This window comes from Phragmites australis, chromosome 6 (genome assembly GCF_958298935.1).
Source record: "Phragmites australis chromosome 6, lpPhrAust1.1, whole genome shotgun sequence".
In the NCBI taxonomy this organism is placed as follows: Eukaryota; Viridiplantae; Streptophyta; class Magnoliopsida; order Poales; family Poaceae; genus Phragmites; species Phragmites australis.
This window is the reverse complement of record NC_084926.1, coordinates 11,760,238-11,775,869: the sequence shown is the minus strand read 5'-3', so window position 1 is coordinate 11,775,869 and position 15,632 is coordinate 11,760,238. Positions and strand designations below refer to the sequence as shown.

At 42.5% G+C, this 15,632-nt stretch overlaps 2 protein-coding genes across 2 annotated transcripts; one reads left to right on the top strand and one right to left on the bottom strand.

The window, feature by feature from the left end:
- Positions 1–84: 84 nt before the first annotated feature.
- On the bottom strand, positions 85–1,304 carry LOC133920459 (GEM-like protein 4). Its single transcript, XM_062365079.1, has 3 exons — positions 1,082–1,304; positions 911–979; positions 85–804 (listed from the first exon to the last, which is right to left on the bottom strand). Exons 1-3 carry the CDS (start codon positions 1,245–1,247, stop codon positions 353–355), a joined length of 687 nt encoding a protein of 228 aa, XP_062221063.1. The 5' UTR covers positions 1,248–1,304; the 3' UTR covers positions 85–352.
- A 9,625-nt stretch (positions 1,305–10,929) lies between these two features.
- On the top strand, positions 10,930–13,275 carry LOC133922957 (uncharacterized). The gene is made up of 4 exons (XM_062368457.1): positions 10,930–10,960; positions 11,730–11,894; positions 12,290–12,432; positions 13,156–13,275. The coding sequence occupies exons 1-4, from the start codon at positions 10,930–10,932 to the stop codon at positions 13,273–13,275; spliced, it is 459 nt and encodes a 152-aa protein (XP_062224441.1).
- The last annotated feature ends 2,357 nt before the right edge of the window (positions 13,276–15,632 follow it).

Genomic DNA, 15,632 nt, shown 5'->3' with positions numbered 1-15,632 from the left:
TCTTTTTTTTAGAATGTGGAGCCTTTCTTATGAGCCATACCCAAAGAGTGAAGACTGAGGGAAGAAAAGACTTAATCCTCGTTCTGAGAACGGTTGAAATATTTTCATTCAGTAAAACCAAGTTCCTTGGTACATCAATCCTAGTAAAAGAACTTTCAAGACCTCACAACTGTTAACCAATCCGAATCACAAGAGGAAGGAACGTGCTCCCATCAGAAAAATGGTGGAGCAGTTCGGGACTTCGGAAGTTCCAACAAGATGTCGCCGCGCACAGTAGCCCACAAACTTCACTTCTAGGATAAACGCTCGCACGGACCTCCACGGCGACCGGACACGCTGATCGAGGCATAAGCTACAGCTCGGAGAACACCTGCTGCATGTACTTGCAGCATCTCTGGTAGCTCACGAACCCCATGAACCAAAACTCGAACCCGTCCACGGTGACCACCTGTATGTACTTCTCCTCCGGCTTCTCGGCGTTCTCGCTCGGTCTCACCCTCTTGATCCTCCTCAGGGGAACCATCACCTTGTACGGCACCCGGGCGACGACGTCTCCAGCCGGGGAGGTGACGGCGAGGGAGCGGTCGCTGCGGAAGGCGATCTTGCGGGTGGACACAAAGAGCATCCCTGCGATGGGACCGCCGGTGGTGTAGAGGTAGCACTGGAGGGCCTTCACCAGCCGCTCTCCTTTCTCGGCCGAGAAGGCCTGCCGGAACACGCGCTCCACGCCGCCGGCCTGCAGGATCCTTGCGCCCAGGCTCAGCTTCCCCTTCACCGTCTCAGACAGCTTCGGTCCCAAGGTCACTGCAACGTGAGACACAACACGTCAGTTCACGCACACGTACGATTCGATCGCCCACTGCCAGTTGTGGGTTGTGGTGGAGTAAGATAAAAGTTGTTGACTACTCACCATGGTCCCTGAAGCTCTGAGCCCGTCTGCCCAGCTTGTTCACCCAGCGGATCACTTGACCCTTGCTGCCTGAAAACGTAACACATATGAACTTAGTATTAGCATCAAGTACTGTAACACATAATGTTTGGAAGGGACAACAATCTTTCTAGAGGGATCATGCGAACGTACTGTGCTTGTAACCGAAGGACGTGTAGGGGCTCGGGTGCGTCAAAGATACCGCAAGGCGATCGCCGTCCTTCTTAGCCGCCGGCCGGTCCCTCATCGCCTCCTCGGTGGCGTACGCCTTGGAGGTGACAGGCACTCCGACCACATGGGCACCGTTCGTCTTCTTCATGGCTCTCTGCTGCTCTCTATCCAAGAAGAGAGAGAGAGAGGGAGGGGTTAGGTGGCTCGGGACGGCAGGGCAGCAGGCTTTATAACTCGCCGTGTGATGAAATCTTTAGCGGAAGCGAGTGGATTCGCGGAGTCAGAACCGGCTCATCGGCGCCAGAAAAGCAGCGGTCCACGTTCGCCAACTGGCCAGGCTTTACGTGGGGCTGTGTCATCCGTTACGAGCTTTCGATCGTGCGCGCGGCCGGCCGGAGTCTGGCGAGCGAGCGGCCAACCGCAGGAGATTGCTTCTTTCCGCCGCGCGCTGGCGTGGAGGCCTTGCCTCATATGTCCACGGCCGCTGAGCTGCGGGGACAGGTGGCTCGGCACGGTGGATGGCTTGCCGCTTTCGAAGAAGCAGCCCATGTGCTCGCACAATCTTGAGCCGGGTTACGGCAAAAGACGTGGGGGTGGGGTGCATGCCAGGGAGGCCCAGGGATCTTATGTATGGAGATTTGGGTAGTTTGTTTTTGAAGTACCTAGTACCTACCGGTAGTCTTTTTCAACAACATTTTTTCTTAATGACTTAGATAGCCTTATTATAATATTTTATTATTATAATATTTAATTAATTATATTTATGAACTTTTAATTTAAATATTTTTTTAAGACTATAGTATTTGATATGGATGCTCTTTTTTATTCTAATCTCAATTTTAAGTATTATTTATTTTTATTTTATTTTATTCAGACTATTTATTTAGATATTTTACTTTCCACATCATATGGAAATCGAATTGGTAATTTTTTATAATTTTTAATTTTTAATTTAACTATTTATTAATCGTATTTAATATATACTCTTTGATTTAATCTGGACCGTTAAATTTTCTTACTAATAAGTAGTTTTGATCTTTTTTCTTTTTTATTAATATTGTAATTTTATGAGCTTTAAAGCGAACATGGTGACTCTTTTAAACACTTAAATAATAATATAATAGATTGCTGGGTGTTTTTAATTTGAGAAAAAGGTAATTTAAGAACCTTCTAATTGAAGCTAAAAGAGATGAAGCTAATGTCACTCCACAAGGTCTAGGGTGATGTGCGGCTTCGATGTAGATGAAACAGTGGTGGCATGGAAGTTGTTGGCGGCACGACGATAAGACAACCACGGTATGGCGCATCGAGAAGGAGAGAACACTGCAGGAAGATGATGTAAGCGATCGACATGGAGAGATGAGAGGACTCTCCCGGGTGAAGAAAGAGGTAGCGGCACGCAGGAGAAAAGACTCTGGTGGATATTTTTTTTAGTTTTTTTTTAAAAAGCTATAAGTTATTTAAAGGACAGATTTTTGTTTAAGGTTTTTGATAACTTTTGGTTGGCTGAAAAAGTGGTTGTAGTTAAAAATAAATTAGAAGCTAAAAAAATAGAACGTGATGAGTTTTTCTAAGTTTGGTGGGTTAAGAAGTTAAAAAGTTGTTATAAAAACTAATAATTAAAATTCAATAACCACAACTGTTTTTTAAGCTAGCTATGAAGGTTGCGGCAAAAATATTATTTGGCACCTATCATCAAATGTAATTACATTATGTGGATCATTTGCATCCGCAACTTATCACTGTTGGATGTAGATACGAAAGTTGCGGCAAAAATATTAGAAAAGTGAAGAAGATGGACATAAGCAGCGCTTAAAGGAGGAAGAGGAGGAGGAGCCGAGGAGGACACTATGCATATCCAATGGCTCATATATACTACTTTACCATAAAAACATGTTCACATGATCCCACTCATACCATAAGAAATGCTCCCCTTTTATAGCAAAAGAAAAGAAGAATAGGAAAAGAAATGCTCCTCTAAGCTGCCGCCGCAGAAGGAAATCCATATCGAGGCCCCACAACCTGTGGGCCACAGACGATGTGGATCCATGACGATCCAGTGGGTAAAACAACATCCTTTTCCAACGAAAACTCTCTGGTTTTGACCATTTCGGGGTCGGAACTTGGAAAGTCGGAAGTGCGTAACAGTCCGAACGGTCTCCTACTCGCCTCTCATCCAGTTTCCCTCACAACCGAAGTCTCCGCTTGCCATCCCATTTGTCCCCGCTGGCTTTGGCCAAAGAAGTCGCTGAGACCACATGAAATTTTACGCGGAGGTAAATTTATAAGATCCTGTTCAAAAAGATCTTTGTGAGACCTTATCTATACTATCAATCTCCTTATCTAACAATTGAACTGAAAAAATAGACACATGTCATCATAAAAGAGAAGATTTTTTATAGAATCAAATTTGCTTTCGTCCCATACGGCACCGACTCAGCACAGCCGCTTCGCCCAGCTATGCGCCGAGCTCACTCGGTGTCCCAGCAGGGGCGGACCCACTATAATACATGGGTATTCAGTTGAATACCCAACTTTTTTGAAAAAAATTGATTATATAGCAGCTATACTACATATATATATCTCTAGTTAGGCCAACTTACTTGTTTGCTGCTTCAATCTATCAGATCACTCAACAAATCGTGAGCCCAAACTACTATCCATCCTCCACTCGGCCTATTAACTGAAAAGAGCTCACCTTCTCATACCACAGCAACAAGCATCAGGAGTTCATGATCTCCATATTTTGACTGCCCAGTTCGGCAGTCAGCAGTTGAGCATGAATTTTTTTTGCAAGTTAAGGATAGTAACATCATTAAACGCTTCCAAGCCATGAAGGAACACAAAGTTAAATTACAATTTTCTTTAAGTATTTTGTAATTTCTCTTAATTAGTTGAGACTTCTCTACTATGAATAATTTATACTTTAAATTTACGTTACTATAGACTTCTCGTATTTTAAAGTAAATATTTTTTTAATACTGAATATTCAATCGCAAAATCCTGAATCCGCCACTGTTTCCCAGTCCCACACGGGCGCACCGCGCACACGATAGGCCATTGGCACCCCGCTGTCTCTGATATTTTCTGCATTTGCAAAGGTAGGTCGGGTTTTTAAGAAGTACATTTGCCCACGCCGTGTGATATGGAAAGCTCAGAGCTGATGAGCTGGATCCTTTCGGCGACGATATCGGCAAATCATAGTTATGGCGTTCGTGTCGATGCTTAGATGGAAGTGTGTCACCAGGTAGTGGTATCTATTGGTTTTTGTCGGAATATCCAGGATGCAACATTTTCAATCCAAGTGTCCAACAGTGCTGTCTTTTCGGCGAAAAGGTGCGAAGATGACGCGCGATATCCATTCCAGACTGTCCAACTCTGCAACTGGTTGGAGCAATGCTAGCTGCCCAAATCATTTTCTAGAAACTTAATGAGACGCGAGTTTTTCGGCTTGATAACAGACTGGAGCGGGAGCAATCTAACCCAACCAGGGCGGACAAGTCTAGTTAAATCAGTGCTATCTTGGCAGCTGAAAAAAAAAATAAGAAAACGATTCCTTTCGGCGAGGGACAAAGAACTAACAGGAGGCAAATACAAAGTCAATTGGCTCCGTGTATGCGGACCAGTCGACCTCGGAGGATTGGGCGCCATTAACCTTGAGAAATTGACCAGATGCTGCGCCTAAGATGGTTGTGGCGTGGATGAAAATCAGAGGACAAAATATGTTGAAAAATAAGGCACCTTTAAGTTTAATTTAATTTATAAATAATTTATAAGTGTAAACTGATAAATTAATATTTTCATATTACTAAAAAATAGGAATCGCAAAAAATAAAGTATGAGTGACATATTTTTATGTATTGATCCTGCGTTGTAAAGATTGTTGAGGATGTAAGTTGCACTGTGTTGACGTCACGATCAATTCCGCTGACGACGTGCTAGTTTTGTTGATGATGACAGCGTGCGATGCCCAAGTAATCAGAAAGACGAGCCGCAGTGAAAAAATTGAGCAGTTGAGTGGAGCGTTTCCCAAAAAACTTATTCGCTCACTCCTGATGCAAGATCTCAAGAGCGAGGGTTTTGGAAACCTGCTCTCCCAGTTGCCAGTGTGTCGATGCCGGGATGGAGTAAACTACAGTGACAACGCAACAGCGAGAGGATGAGGCAAAAAATCTTAATTCTTATGTAGACTCATGTAATAAGGGTGTTCTCATATTGAGAGTTATTCTCATTAGTAGTCTATTTTCTCACTCTAATGAGGTGGGGTCCTTAGATATATATTGGGAGAAAAATCTCTCATTTCCACCTCTATTAGCAATATGATACTAATAGAATGTGACCTCGTCATAGGCCATCTCTCTGTAATATGGGTCTTCGAGATTTATTGAGAATTATTAAAATTATATGGGCTCCTATAATTCTAACCATCCTCTACCATCTCAGTCCCATAGAGATTTGTCTATTTTTCACTATTATTTGATATACTAGTGTTTCAATAGAGACTGTTAAGTTAAATATTTACTTAAAACATCAAGCTACACCGTTCACAACTTAAACAATAGACTATGTCTTGAATTGCAAGTTTTGTACAAACAAGTTTCACCAGAAATCATAACTAATACTTGGCTACATGTAGGCTACCCCGTGGGTGGAGCATATAAGTCATACTTATTGGTCTCTTCATGAGCTTAATAGAGATTACCCAAGTCTCACAAACTGTGACTAACGGTCGGGCGTATATAGGTGTTTTCTTTCAAGAATGCTCTGCAGGATAACATCTTTACTTGTTAAAGCTAAAATAACATATTAAGACAATAGTCAACCTGCCTTACAAATCTCTTAGATTATTGAATTTTCACTGGAGTAGGTTGTAAAGTACTCTCATTCAGTTAGACCAATAGCTTGTTCTTTCCAGGTCCTAATTCACAGGATCTCCGATCACATAGGCTGGGTTACCACTATGGTATAACTCCCATGAGTCTCATACCCATCTCCCTCGATGTATCTCTATCACATTTGTGATAATCCATTTGTGAAGGGATCTGCCAAATTCTTAACTGTTTGGATATAATCCAAGATTATCACTTCGGAGTTTCTTAATTTCCTGACAGACTTTAATTGTCTCTTTACATGCTTTGTAGGTTTGTCATTATCCTTAGAACTGTTTACTTTGATAATAATCGTCTGATTATCTCAGTTCATAAATATAGCCGGTACCAGTTTCTCAACCACATGCAAGTCTATCAACAACTCACATAGTCATTGTGCCTCAACAGTGGCTGTGTTTAACGCAGTGAGTTATGCTTCTGTAGTTGACATCATCAAGATGGTCTGTTTGCAAGACCTCCATGAGACAATAGCACACCTAGAGTGAATACATATCCACTTATGGCATAAATCTCATCAGCATTAGATATCCAGTTTGAATTACTATAACCCTCCAGTACTAATGGGTACCTAAAATAGTGAAAACCATAACTCATAGTACCAAACAAATAGTGCATGACTCGCTCAAAGCATGCTAATGTTCATCACCTGGGTTAGAAGTAAACCGACTCAATTTGCTCACAAAAAATGAGATATCAAGTCTTATAGCACCAGCTAAGTACATGAGTGATCCAATAATCTGAGAGTATCTCATTTGGTCCCTGCCACTTTTATTATTCTTTCAAAGTATCACACTGAGATAAAGTGTTGGAGAAAGCTTATTGTCCTGGTAGCCAAAGCGGCTCAAGACCTTCTCAATATAATGAGATTGTGTAAGAGTAATCTCATTCTCTCTTTTGATTAGCTTGATGTTTAAGATTACATCAGCCTCACCCAGATCTTTCATATCAAAGCGCTGAGACAAAAAAGACTTGACCTCATTAATCACGTCAATATTTGTCCTAAATATCAGTATGTCATCAACATACGAACACAATATAACTCCTTCACCCCCACCATAGAGATAGTGCACATATTTATCTGCCTCATTAACTGAAAATCCTGCAGATGTTAAAGTTATGTCGAATTTCTTATGCTATTGCTATAAGGAACCGTCCAAACAATATTCTAATTAATCATTAAATCAATCATTTACTTAATCACGACCTCAATGATTAATCATAATACCGCTCTGGTAGTCCCGACACATGTTTTGTGCTCAAGATCAGAACACATACCTTTCCAACATATCATATCACAACAAAGCTTAATAAAGAGTGAGTAATTTAATTATATTACAAGTTCTTAAGTATCCATAGTTTTCCCGTAGGCTCCATCACAAAAGTAAGATCTCCGAGTAGTTACCTACTTATGCTCGCCACCACCCTTGGTGGGTGTGAAGTAGCCAAAGACCAGCTCCTTCTCACCGGTAGCACTTGAAAGAGCAGCATAAGTACGAATGCGCTCGCAAGATTTAATCCATATTGGGTACTTATAGATAACCTGACTCCAAAGATTATGAATTGGGATGTTAGCAACAATATGACCACATGGTTAAGTAAATTTATATGCAAAAGTAAAATTTGACAAAAACATGTGTGAGTATCTAGACTTAACCAACACAACTATCTAACTCATAACCATCAACTAAACATATATGTAAAGGAAACTATAGTAATAATATCGGTAAAGAACCATATTAGCCCATCAACCACCTCAATCCACAATCATAAATCATAACTCTACGACTACTGCAAATGGATAAAAGCATGCTCATGACCGAGAGCGTGACATTTCAAAATATTTTTACACCCTACATGGGGTACAACTTTACCCATATGACTCAAGGACTATATGGCTTGAGTGACCACATAAGTCTATGTGCAAGGGGGTACTCGTATCAACCTTTTCTAATAAGCTCAAATCATTTGAATCATGCATTGCTCGGTGCGGAGCCCACTTAGGTTAACTCCCAGAGCAACCTTAAGTGTCTCTTACAAGCCCGTTCGCTCACACCGTCAATGTGCAAGCTCAAATGATCATAGCTACAGAGGTATTTGACTTATCTTACCAATAGATCGACATGTGGTAAGTACGGTAAGTGCTAGAGCCAACTACAATAACGATCGATATTTAAGTGACATAAGCGGTCTATGGTGCCTGGGTTTCTCTACCGACATACCCTGGGGAACTCCACATCGGGGCAGGAGAAACACCCCTAACACCGTCCATATCTCGCCTCATCCTCACTACTTATGCAATCAACACCATCAACCCAACATTGTCATCAATGTGACAATAATTAAAGCCTATAGCTCATGAACGGGGGTTGAACCACCACTCGACTTCTACCGAAGAATATAGGTATGGCTAAGCATTTCAGTTAACTTTTAAACTAGACCATCATCAAGTTAAACCCCGGTTACAAGGAGATGGATCACCAATAACTCAAGATAGGGTGGAATGCATCGATATAGGTTCTTCCCATACCAGACCTAATATCAACTCAACAACATGCATAACGTACATAAAGCTTAGACGCTTATATTGCTGCTCTGGTGACCGCCTAATGCTACCCTCGCAACACGCACAGAATTCTGGTAGATTGGCATCACCTTCGCCCACGCTCGGGTCATGCTCCAGTTCTTTGTTCACTAAAGAAGAATGCATGCAATGATGAGCATGAATGAGGTAAAATAATGTATGCTACAATATGTATAACAACAAGCTAAAAGTGCAAGACATGCGAAATAATAGCAAACTTTGCAATCTAAACTACTTCGAAAAGCTAAAAAGAGGCCGAAGACACTAGGTCGAACTCGGAACCTCCGGGTTGTACTCCAGATGTGGGCTCTTGGTTAGCTATTTTTAAATTAACTCAGAATGTCCGGGCTGAGTCCAGAACCTCCGGGTTAGGCTAGAATGTCCGGGTAAGGCTCTGAGCAAGAGTTCTCTGCTATATCTAAATCAAATTAACCCGTACTATCTGGGTTAGGCAGAATTGCACTTCTCGATGATCTTCCTTGATCGATTTGATTCGCATGTTAAATCCATTCCACCTAAAAATAGATATACACTACACAAAAGGTTCTATACTCAAATTGCACCCTAAACCCTAAAGATTTTTTTAGCACAATTCATCAGAATGTTTCAGGTCTACCCGAAAAATTTGAACAATACTCGGACTATCCGCGTTGTCCAAAGAGGTTGCTTCGAGGGGGGAAACTCGACCGATTTGATTTGCGAGCCTCTCCAAACCAAAGAGAAACATATTTGAGATTGTTCATAGAGTCTAAAACTCACTTATGAACCTAGCAACATGATTCCTAACACAATTCTCATCATAATCCTCTCTTTTCGCTCCAAAGCTCAAGAACTCAAGAACTCTACAAACTTAGCTCCAAACTCAAAATTGACCCACCAATTTATGCATTATTACCAAGGAAAGCCTAAGGGACTTACCCATAGTGATTGTGAAGGTTGGTGGCCATCAGGTGATGAAGGAAACGAATAAATCGCCCGGGAAGAGAGTTCAACGGCGGTTCCTCGTGCTTCAAGCAAAAACACCAAGAACGTCAAGAACGACTTGAATCTTCCAGGAAAACGCAAATGAATTGGATGGATGGGAATCTTAGGAGCTAGTGATCGTGTGAATACTACATGCGTACCTCGATTCGGCTTCTAGAGGGAGGAATCGAGGGAGAAAGAGAGAGGGCTTAAGAGGGAATGTGCTGCTCTTCTCCTTGGCCAGCTGGAAATGGTAGGGAGAGAGAGAGAGAGAGCATGGTGGGAGTGAGGGAGTGGATGGCTGCATGGGGGTGAGAGGTAAACGGAGTGGTTGGCCACTCAAATGGGTCCCACATGCAAGAGAAGGAAAATATTTCCAACGCGAATTCTATTCCTTTCTCTCCCGAATTTTCTTATCTCATCCGATAGACTCGAAACGAAGTGCTCTAGTGTGCCAAAATAAAATGCCAAAATTTAGGCATGATGCTAATGACACATGATTAGACTTAATCCCGTGATTATGGATTTGGGACATGACAATTGCTTCGGAGCTTGTTTAAGACCATATAAGGATTTCAACAAGTTACATTTCATGCCTTCTCGACCTTTTACTACAAACTCATCGGGTTGTTCCATATACATTTCCTCATGTAACTCTCCATTAAGGAAAGTTCTCTTAACATTCATCTGATGAATGATAAGACCATGTGAGGCAATCAAGGAAAGTAGCACTCGGATAGTAGTCAATCTCACAAAAGGTGAATAAGGGTCAAAGAAGTCTTCGCCTTCCTTTTGGGTATAACCCTTGTTGGAGCAAGAGATTGTCTTGCACCAGTAAGTACAGCGAGAGTTTCTTCTAAGGAGGAGACTCAAGCTTGTTGACGAAGTTTGAGAGGAAGGAACACCACAAATGTATTGATGGTAAAAATATGGACTAGGCTAGGGGGAGTATCACAGGAAGACTTATGATTATGCTCCTCCGTGCTGTGCTGGGTGTGTCCTTTGTTGACCTCCTCTTCCAGGCGACCACGACCCCCTATTTATAAGGCAGTACGTAGCGTAGTGTACAAGTTATCACGATGTACAAATATCTAGAACCTAGCCGAATTACTGGATCTTATCCTGGATAACTACCTTTTACCCTACATAGGAGATAAATATTTACCGTGGTAACTGATGAGGACATCGCAACCAACACCACACCAAAACCGATTACACAAGTATTGGAAGGACCGATTACGCGCAACTGGGCAAAGAAGCTACAACAACTGGTGAACGTGCTCCTCTATGAAATACATTTTAATATTGATGAGAATTATATATTGCCTAAGTTGTGTATATTGCTCTTACTCAGATATATGCGTGAGGCTACTCTGGAACTAAAGGGTTACGAGAAGATGGAGATGGGTTACGCGGGGGACCGGATCTGTCAGCTGACACATGCCTCCACTCCCATGAGTCACAGAACCTATCCTGTTGTGAATAAGTATGCCTAATACACATGGTTGGAAAGATTATCAAGTCTACTTTCACATCCAAAAAATGGCTTGTCATTTGGACTTCTGAGGAGGGAGTAATGACCATTTAACCGAAGACTGCACAGGAGCCAAACAGACGCGCTAGAACTCGAGAAGACATATTGAATGACCAACAATCTTCTCCTTTTCACCTTCCAAACGTGATGACTTGTGTTCATACCTTGCTGGGAGGGTTGTTCCTAGTATAAATACCTCCTATGTTTTAGCAAAAAAGGGGGATGATTGGATAAACCGATATATGGTATTGCAGCCGAGCTGCTGAGTATCTTACACCTTTGTTCTTGTGAGTTCTCTTGGGCTTGCGAGAGATCCCTCTGGGATCCTCTAATTCATGCTCCAGGCTTTTGGGCCTTTTGTGTGGATTAGTCCCGGATTGTGGTTCTGTGGTTGTTTGGAGATCGAGTTGTAGTCTAGGAGGCTTCGGATCGTTTCTCCCCGTCACTTGGTCGCATCCAACCTTGGCAGGTTAAAGCTATTTACCCTTACTGTTCGCAGCTAGTTATCCTTGGTTCATCCACCTACTGTCGTGACCGGGGCACCCCTAGTGAGCTCCCACCATTTGGTATCAGTGGAGGTGGATGAGGAAAAGATCAAAGCTGTTCTTGAGTGGCTACCTCCGCAAAATGTGAGCCAAGTGCGGAGCTTTCTTGGCCTTGCAGGTTTCTACCGTCGATTTGTGAAGGAATTTAGCACCATTGCTGCCCTGATCAATGAGTTACTAAAGAAAGAACTGCCTTTTCAATGGGGTGACAAAAAAGAGAAGGCATTTGAGGAGCTGAAAGCTAAGTTAACAGCAGCACCACTCCTTGCACTACCAGATTTCGGTAAGACTTTTGAAATTGAATGTGATGCAAGTGGTGTATGGATTGGAGGCGTGCTTATGCAGGAAAGTAGGCCTATTGCTTATTTTAGTGAAAAGCTTAGTGGACCAACTCTTAATTACTCTATTTATGATAAAGAACTGTATGCACTTGTGAGAGTTTTGTAAACTTGGCAACACTCTTTATGGCCTAAGGAATTTGTAATACATTCAGACCATGAATCTTTGAAACATCTTAAGGGTCAACTGAAGCTGAATCGAAGGCATACGAAATGGAGTGAATTTATAGAATCGTTCCCTTACATTGTCAAGTACAAAAAATGGAAGGATAATGTTGTAGCTGATGCTTTATCTACCATGCCTTACTTTTTCAACTTGATGCTAAAATTCTTGGACTAGAAAGTATCAAGGACTTATATGCTAATGATTCATATTTCACTGAACCATATTCCAAGTGTGGTAATGGAAAGGGCTGGGAAAAGTATCACTTGCATGATGGATTTTTGTTTCGAGCTAACAAACTGTGCATTCCAGATTGCTCGGTACGTCTTTTGCTTTTGCAGTAAGCTCATGCAGGTGGACTTATGGGTCATTTTGGTGCAAAGAAGACTGAGAATGTGTTGGCTGGCCATTTCTTTTGGCCAAAGATGAGGCGTGATGTTGAGAAATACGTGCAGCGATGTGAGATATGCCATAAAGCTAAGTCCCGTTTGAACCCTCATGGCTTGTATACTCCTTTACCTATTCCTAATGCACCATGGGAAGATATTTCAATAGATTTTGTTCTTAGTTTACCTTGTACTAAAAGGGGAAGGGACTCAATTTTTGTCATTGTTGATAGATTTAGCAAGATGGCTCACTTTATTCCTTGTCATAAGAGCGATGATGCTTCATACATTGCTGAATTGTTTTTCAGGAACATCGTGCGGCTACATGGTGTACCACACACCATTGTTTCAGATCACGACACCAAATTTCTGAGCTACTTTTGGAAAACCTTATGGGGGAAGCTTGGAACTAAACTACTATTTTTTACAACATGTTGTCCCCAAATCGATGGACAAACTGAAGTAGTGAGCCGCACATTATCAATGTTGTTGCGAGCTGTCCTGGAGAAGAATCTGAAGATGTAGGCAGAGAGTCTACCTCATGTGAAATTTGCATATAACAGGGCAATACGTTCGACCACTAAGTTTTGTCCATTTGAGATAGTATATGGTTTCAAACCTACTGCTCCCATAGATCTTTTGCCTTTGCCTATGTAGGAGCATGTTAACTTTGATGCAAGCAAGCGTTCTGAAGTTGTCAAGAAGATTCATGAACAAGCACGAGACAACATTGAGAAGATGACCAAGCTGTACGAGATGCGCGCCAACAAGAGATGAAAGAAGATGTTGTTTGCACCTGGGGATTTAGTCTGGGTGCATCTACAGAAGGATCATTTTCCTGAACAACGCAAGTGCAAGGTACAACCACAAGCAGATGGACCTTTCAAAGTGCTTCAAAAGATCAATGACAATGCATATGAGATTGATCTTCCAAGCGAGTACGGCGTAAGTAAGACCTTCAATGTTTCTGACCTCTCTCCATTCTCTAGATCAATAGAGTCGAGGACGACTCCTTTCCAAGAGGGGGAGGATGATGAGGACATCCCAACCAACACCACACCAAAACCGGTTACACAAGTATTGGAAGGACCGATTATGCGCAACTAGGCAAAGAAGCTAAAACAACAGGTGAACACGCTCCTCTCCGAAATACATTTTAATATTGATGAGAATTATATATTGCCTAAGTCGTGTACATTTCTCTTACTCAGATATATGCGTGAGGCTACTCTTGAACAAAAGGATTACGAGAAGATGCAGATGAGTTACGCGGGAAAGTAGCACTCGGATAGTAGTCAATCTCACAAAAGGTGAATAAGGGTCAAAGAAGTCTTTGCCTTCCTTTTAGGTATAACCCTTGTTGGAGCAAGAGATCGTCTTGCCCCAGTAAGTACGGCGAGAGTTTCTTCTAAGGAGGAGACTCAAGTTTGGAGACGAAGTTTGAGAGGAAGGAACACCACAAATGTATTGATAGTAAAAATATGGACTGGGCTAGGGGGAGTATCACAAGAAGACTTGTGATTATGCTCCTCCGTGCTATGCTGAGTGTGTCCTTTGTTGACCTCCTCTTTCAGGTGACCACGACCCCCTATTTATAAGGCAGTACGTAGCTTAGTGTACAAGTTATAACGATGTACAAATATCTAGAACCTGACCGAATTACTGGATCTTATCCTGGATAACTACCTTTTACTCTACATAGAAGATAAATATCTACCGTGGTAACTGATAAGGACATCTCAACCAACACCACACCAAAACCGGTTACACAAGTATTGGAAGGACCAATTACGCGCAACTGGGCAAAGAAGCAACAACAACAGGTGAACGTGCTCCTCTCTGAAATACATTTTAATATTGATGAGAATTATATATTGCCTAAGTTATGTACATTGCTCTTACTCAGATATATGCGTGAGGCTACTATGGAACTAAAGGATTACGAGAAGATGGAGATGGGTTACGCGGGAGACCGGATCTGTCAGCTGACACATGCCTCCACTCCCATGAGTCACAGAACCTAGCCTGTTGTGAATCAGTATGAATAATACACATGGTCAGAAAGCTTATCAAGTCTACTTTCACCTCCAAAAAAATGGCTTGTCATTTGGACTTCCGAGGAGGGAGTAATGACCATTTAACTGAAGACTACACAGGAGCCAAACAGACGTGCGAGAACTCGAGAAGACATATTGAATGACCGACAATTTGCTCCTTTTCACCTTCCAAACGTGATGACTTGTGTTCATACCTTGCTGGGAGGGTTGTTCCTAGTATAAATACCTCCTATGTTTTAGCAAAAAAGGGGGATGATTGGATAAACCGATATATGGTATTGCATCCGAGCTACTAAGTGTCTTACACCTTTGTTCTTGTGAGTTTTTTTGGGCTTGCGAGAGATCCCTTTGGGATCCCCTAATTCGTGCTCCAGGTTTTTGGGCCTTTTATGTGGATTAGTCCCAGCTTGTGGTTCTGTGATCGTTTGGAGATCGAGTTGGAGTCCAGGATGCTTTAGATCGTTTCTCCCCGTCGGTTGGTCGCATCCAACCTTGGCAGGTTAAAGCTATTTACCCTTGCTGTTCGCAGCTAGTTATCCTTGGTTCATCCACCTACTGGCCTGCAGAGATAATATCAGGGAAGAAAGGATACCCCCCTCTACAGCCGACCTGATGCGAGGTGACGGGCGTTTAGGCTTCGAAAGGCCGCATGGGCACCGGAGGAGCGGCTCGAATGGGTTCACAGCCTCCGGGGATAAGGCCTCCTGCTGAGTTCGGAGGCCGAAAGCTCTATGGGTACTTGTTGTAGCTTTGAGCCTTTGGAAGGCCACGTATGAGCCAGAGAGATGGCCCGAAGGGGTTCGTAGCCTCCGTGGATAGGGCCTCTTACCGAGTCTGGAGGCTGAAGGCTCTGGAGGGACCTTTGATAGCGATCGCCAACCATTATCCTTAGGTTAGTCTATTTTCCTCCAACAACCCTTGGCCACAAGCCGAGCCTTATACCTTTCAATAGTGCCATCAAGCCTAAGCTTCTTTTGAACACCCACATGCAACCTATAGGTTTGCAACCATATGGTCATTCTATGACCTCCCAAGTCCCGTTTGTGAGGATGGAATCCATTTCGCTGTGGACTACTT

Bases quoted from the DNA above. Each gene is read 5' to 3' on its own strand.
- LOC133920459 (XM_062365079.1), bottom strand. From the start codon at position 1,247: ATGAAGAAGACGAACGGTGCCCATGTGGTCGGAGTGCCTGTCACCTCC. The intron at 980-1,081 runs GTACGTTCGCAT...TTACGTTTTCAG, and splicing joins GTCCTTCGGTTACAAGCACA to GCAGCAAGGGTCAAGTGATC. The intron at 805-910 runs GTGAGTAGTCAA...CTCACGTTGCAG, and splicing joins TCAGAGCTTCAGGGACCATG to TGACCTTGGGACCGAAGCTG.
- LOC133922957 (XM_062368457.1), top strand. From the start codon at position 10,930: ATGGAGATGGGTTACGCGGGGGACCGGATCT. The intron at 11,895-12,289 runs GTAAGACTTTTG...TTCTTGGACTAG, and splicing joins CCTTGCACTACCAGATTTCG to AAAGTATCAAGGACTTATAT. The intron at 12,433-13,155 runs GTACGTCTTTTG...TTGCCTATGTAG, and splicing joins TGTGCATTCCAGATTGCTCG to GAGCATGTTAACTTTGATGC.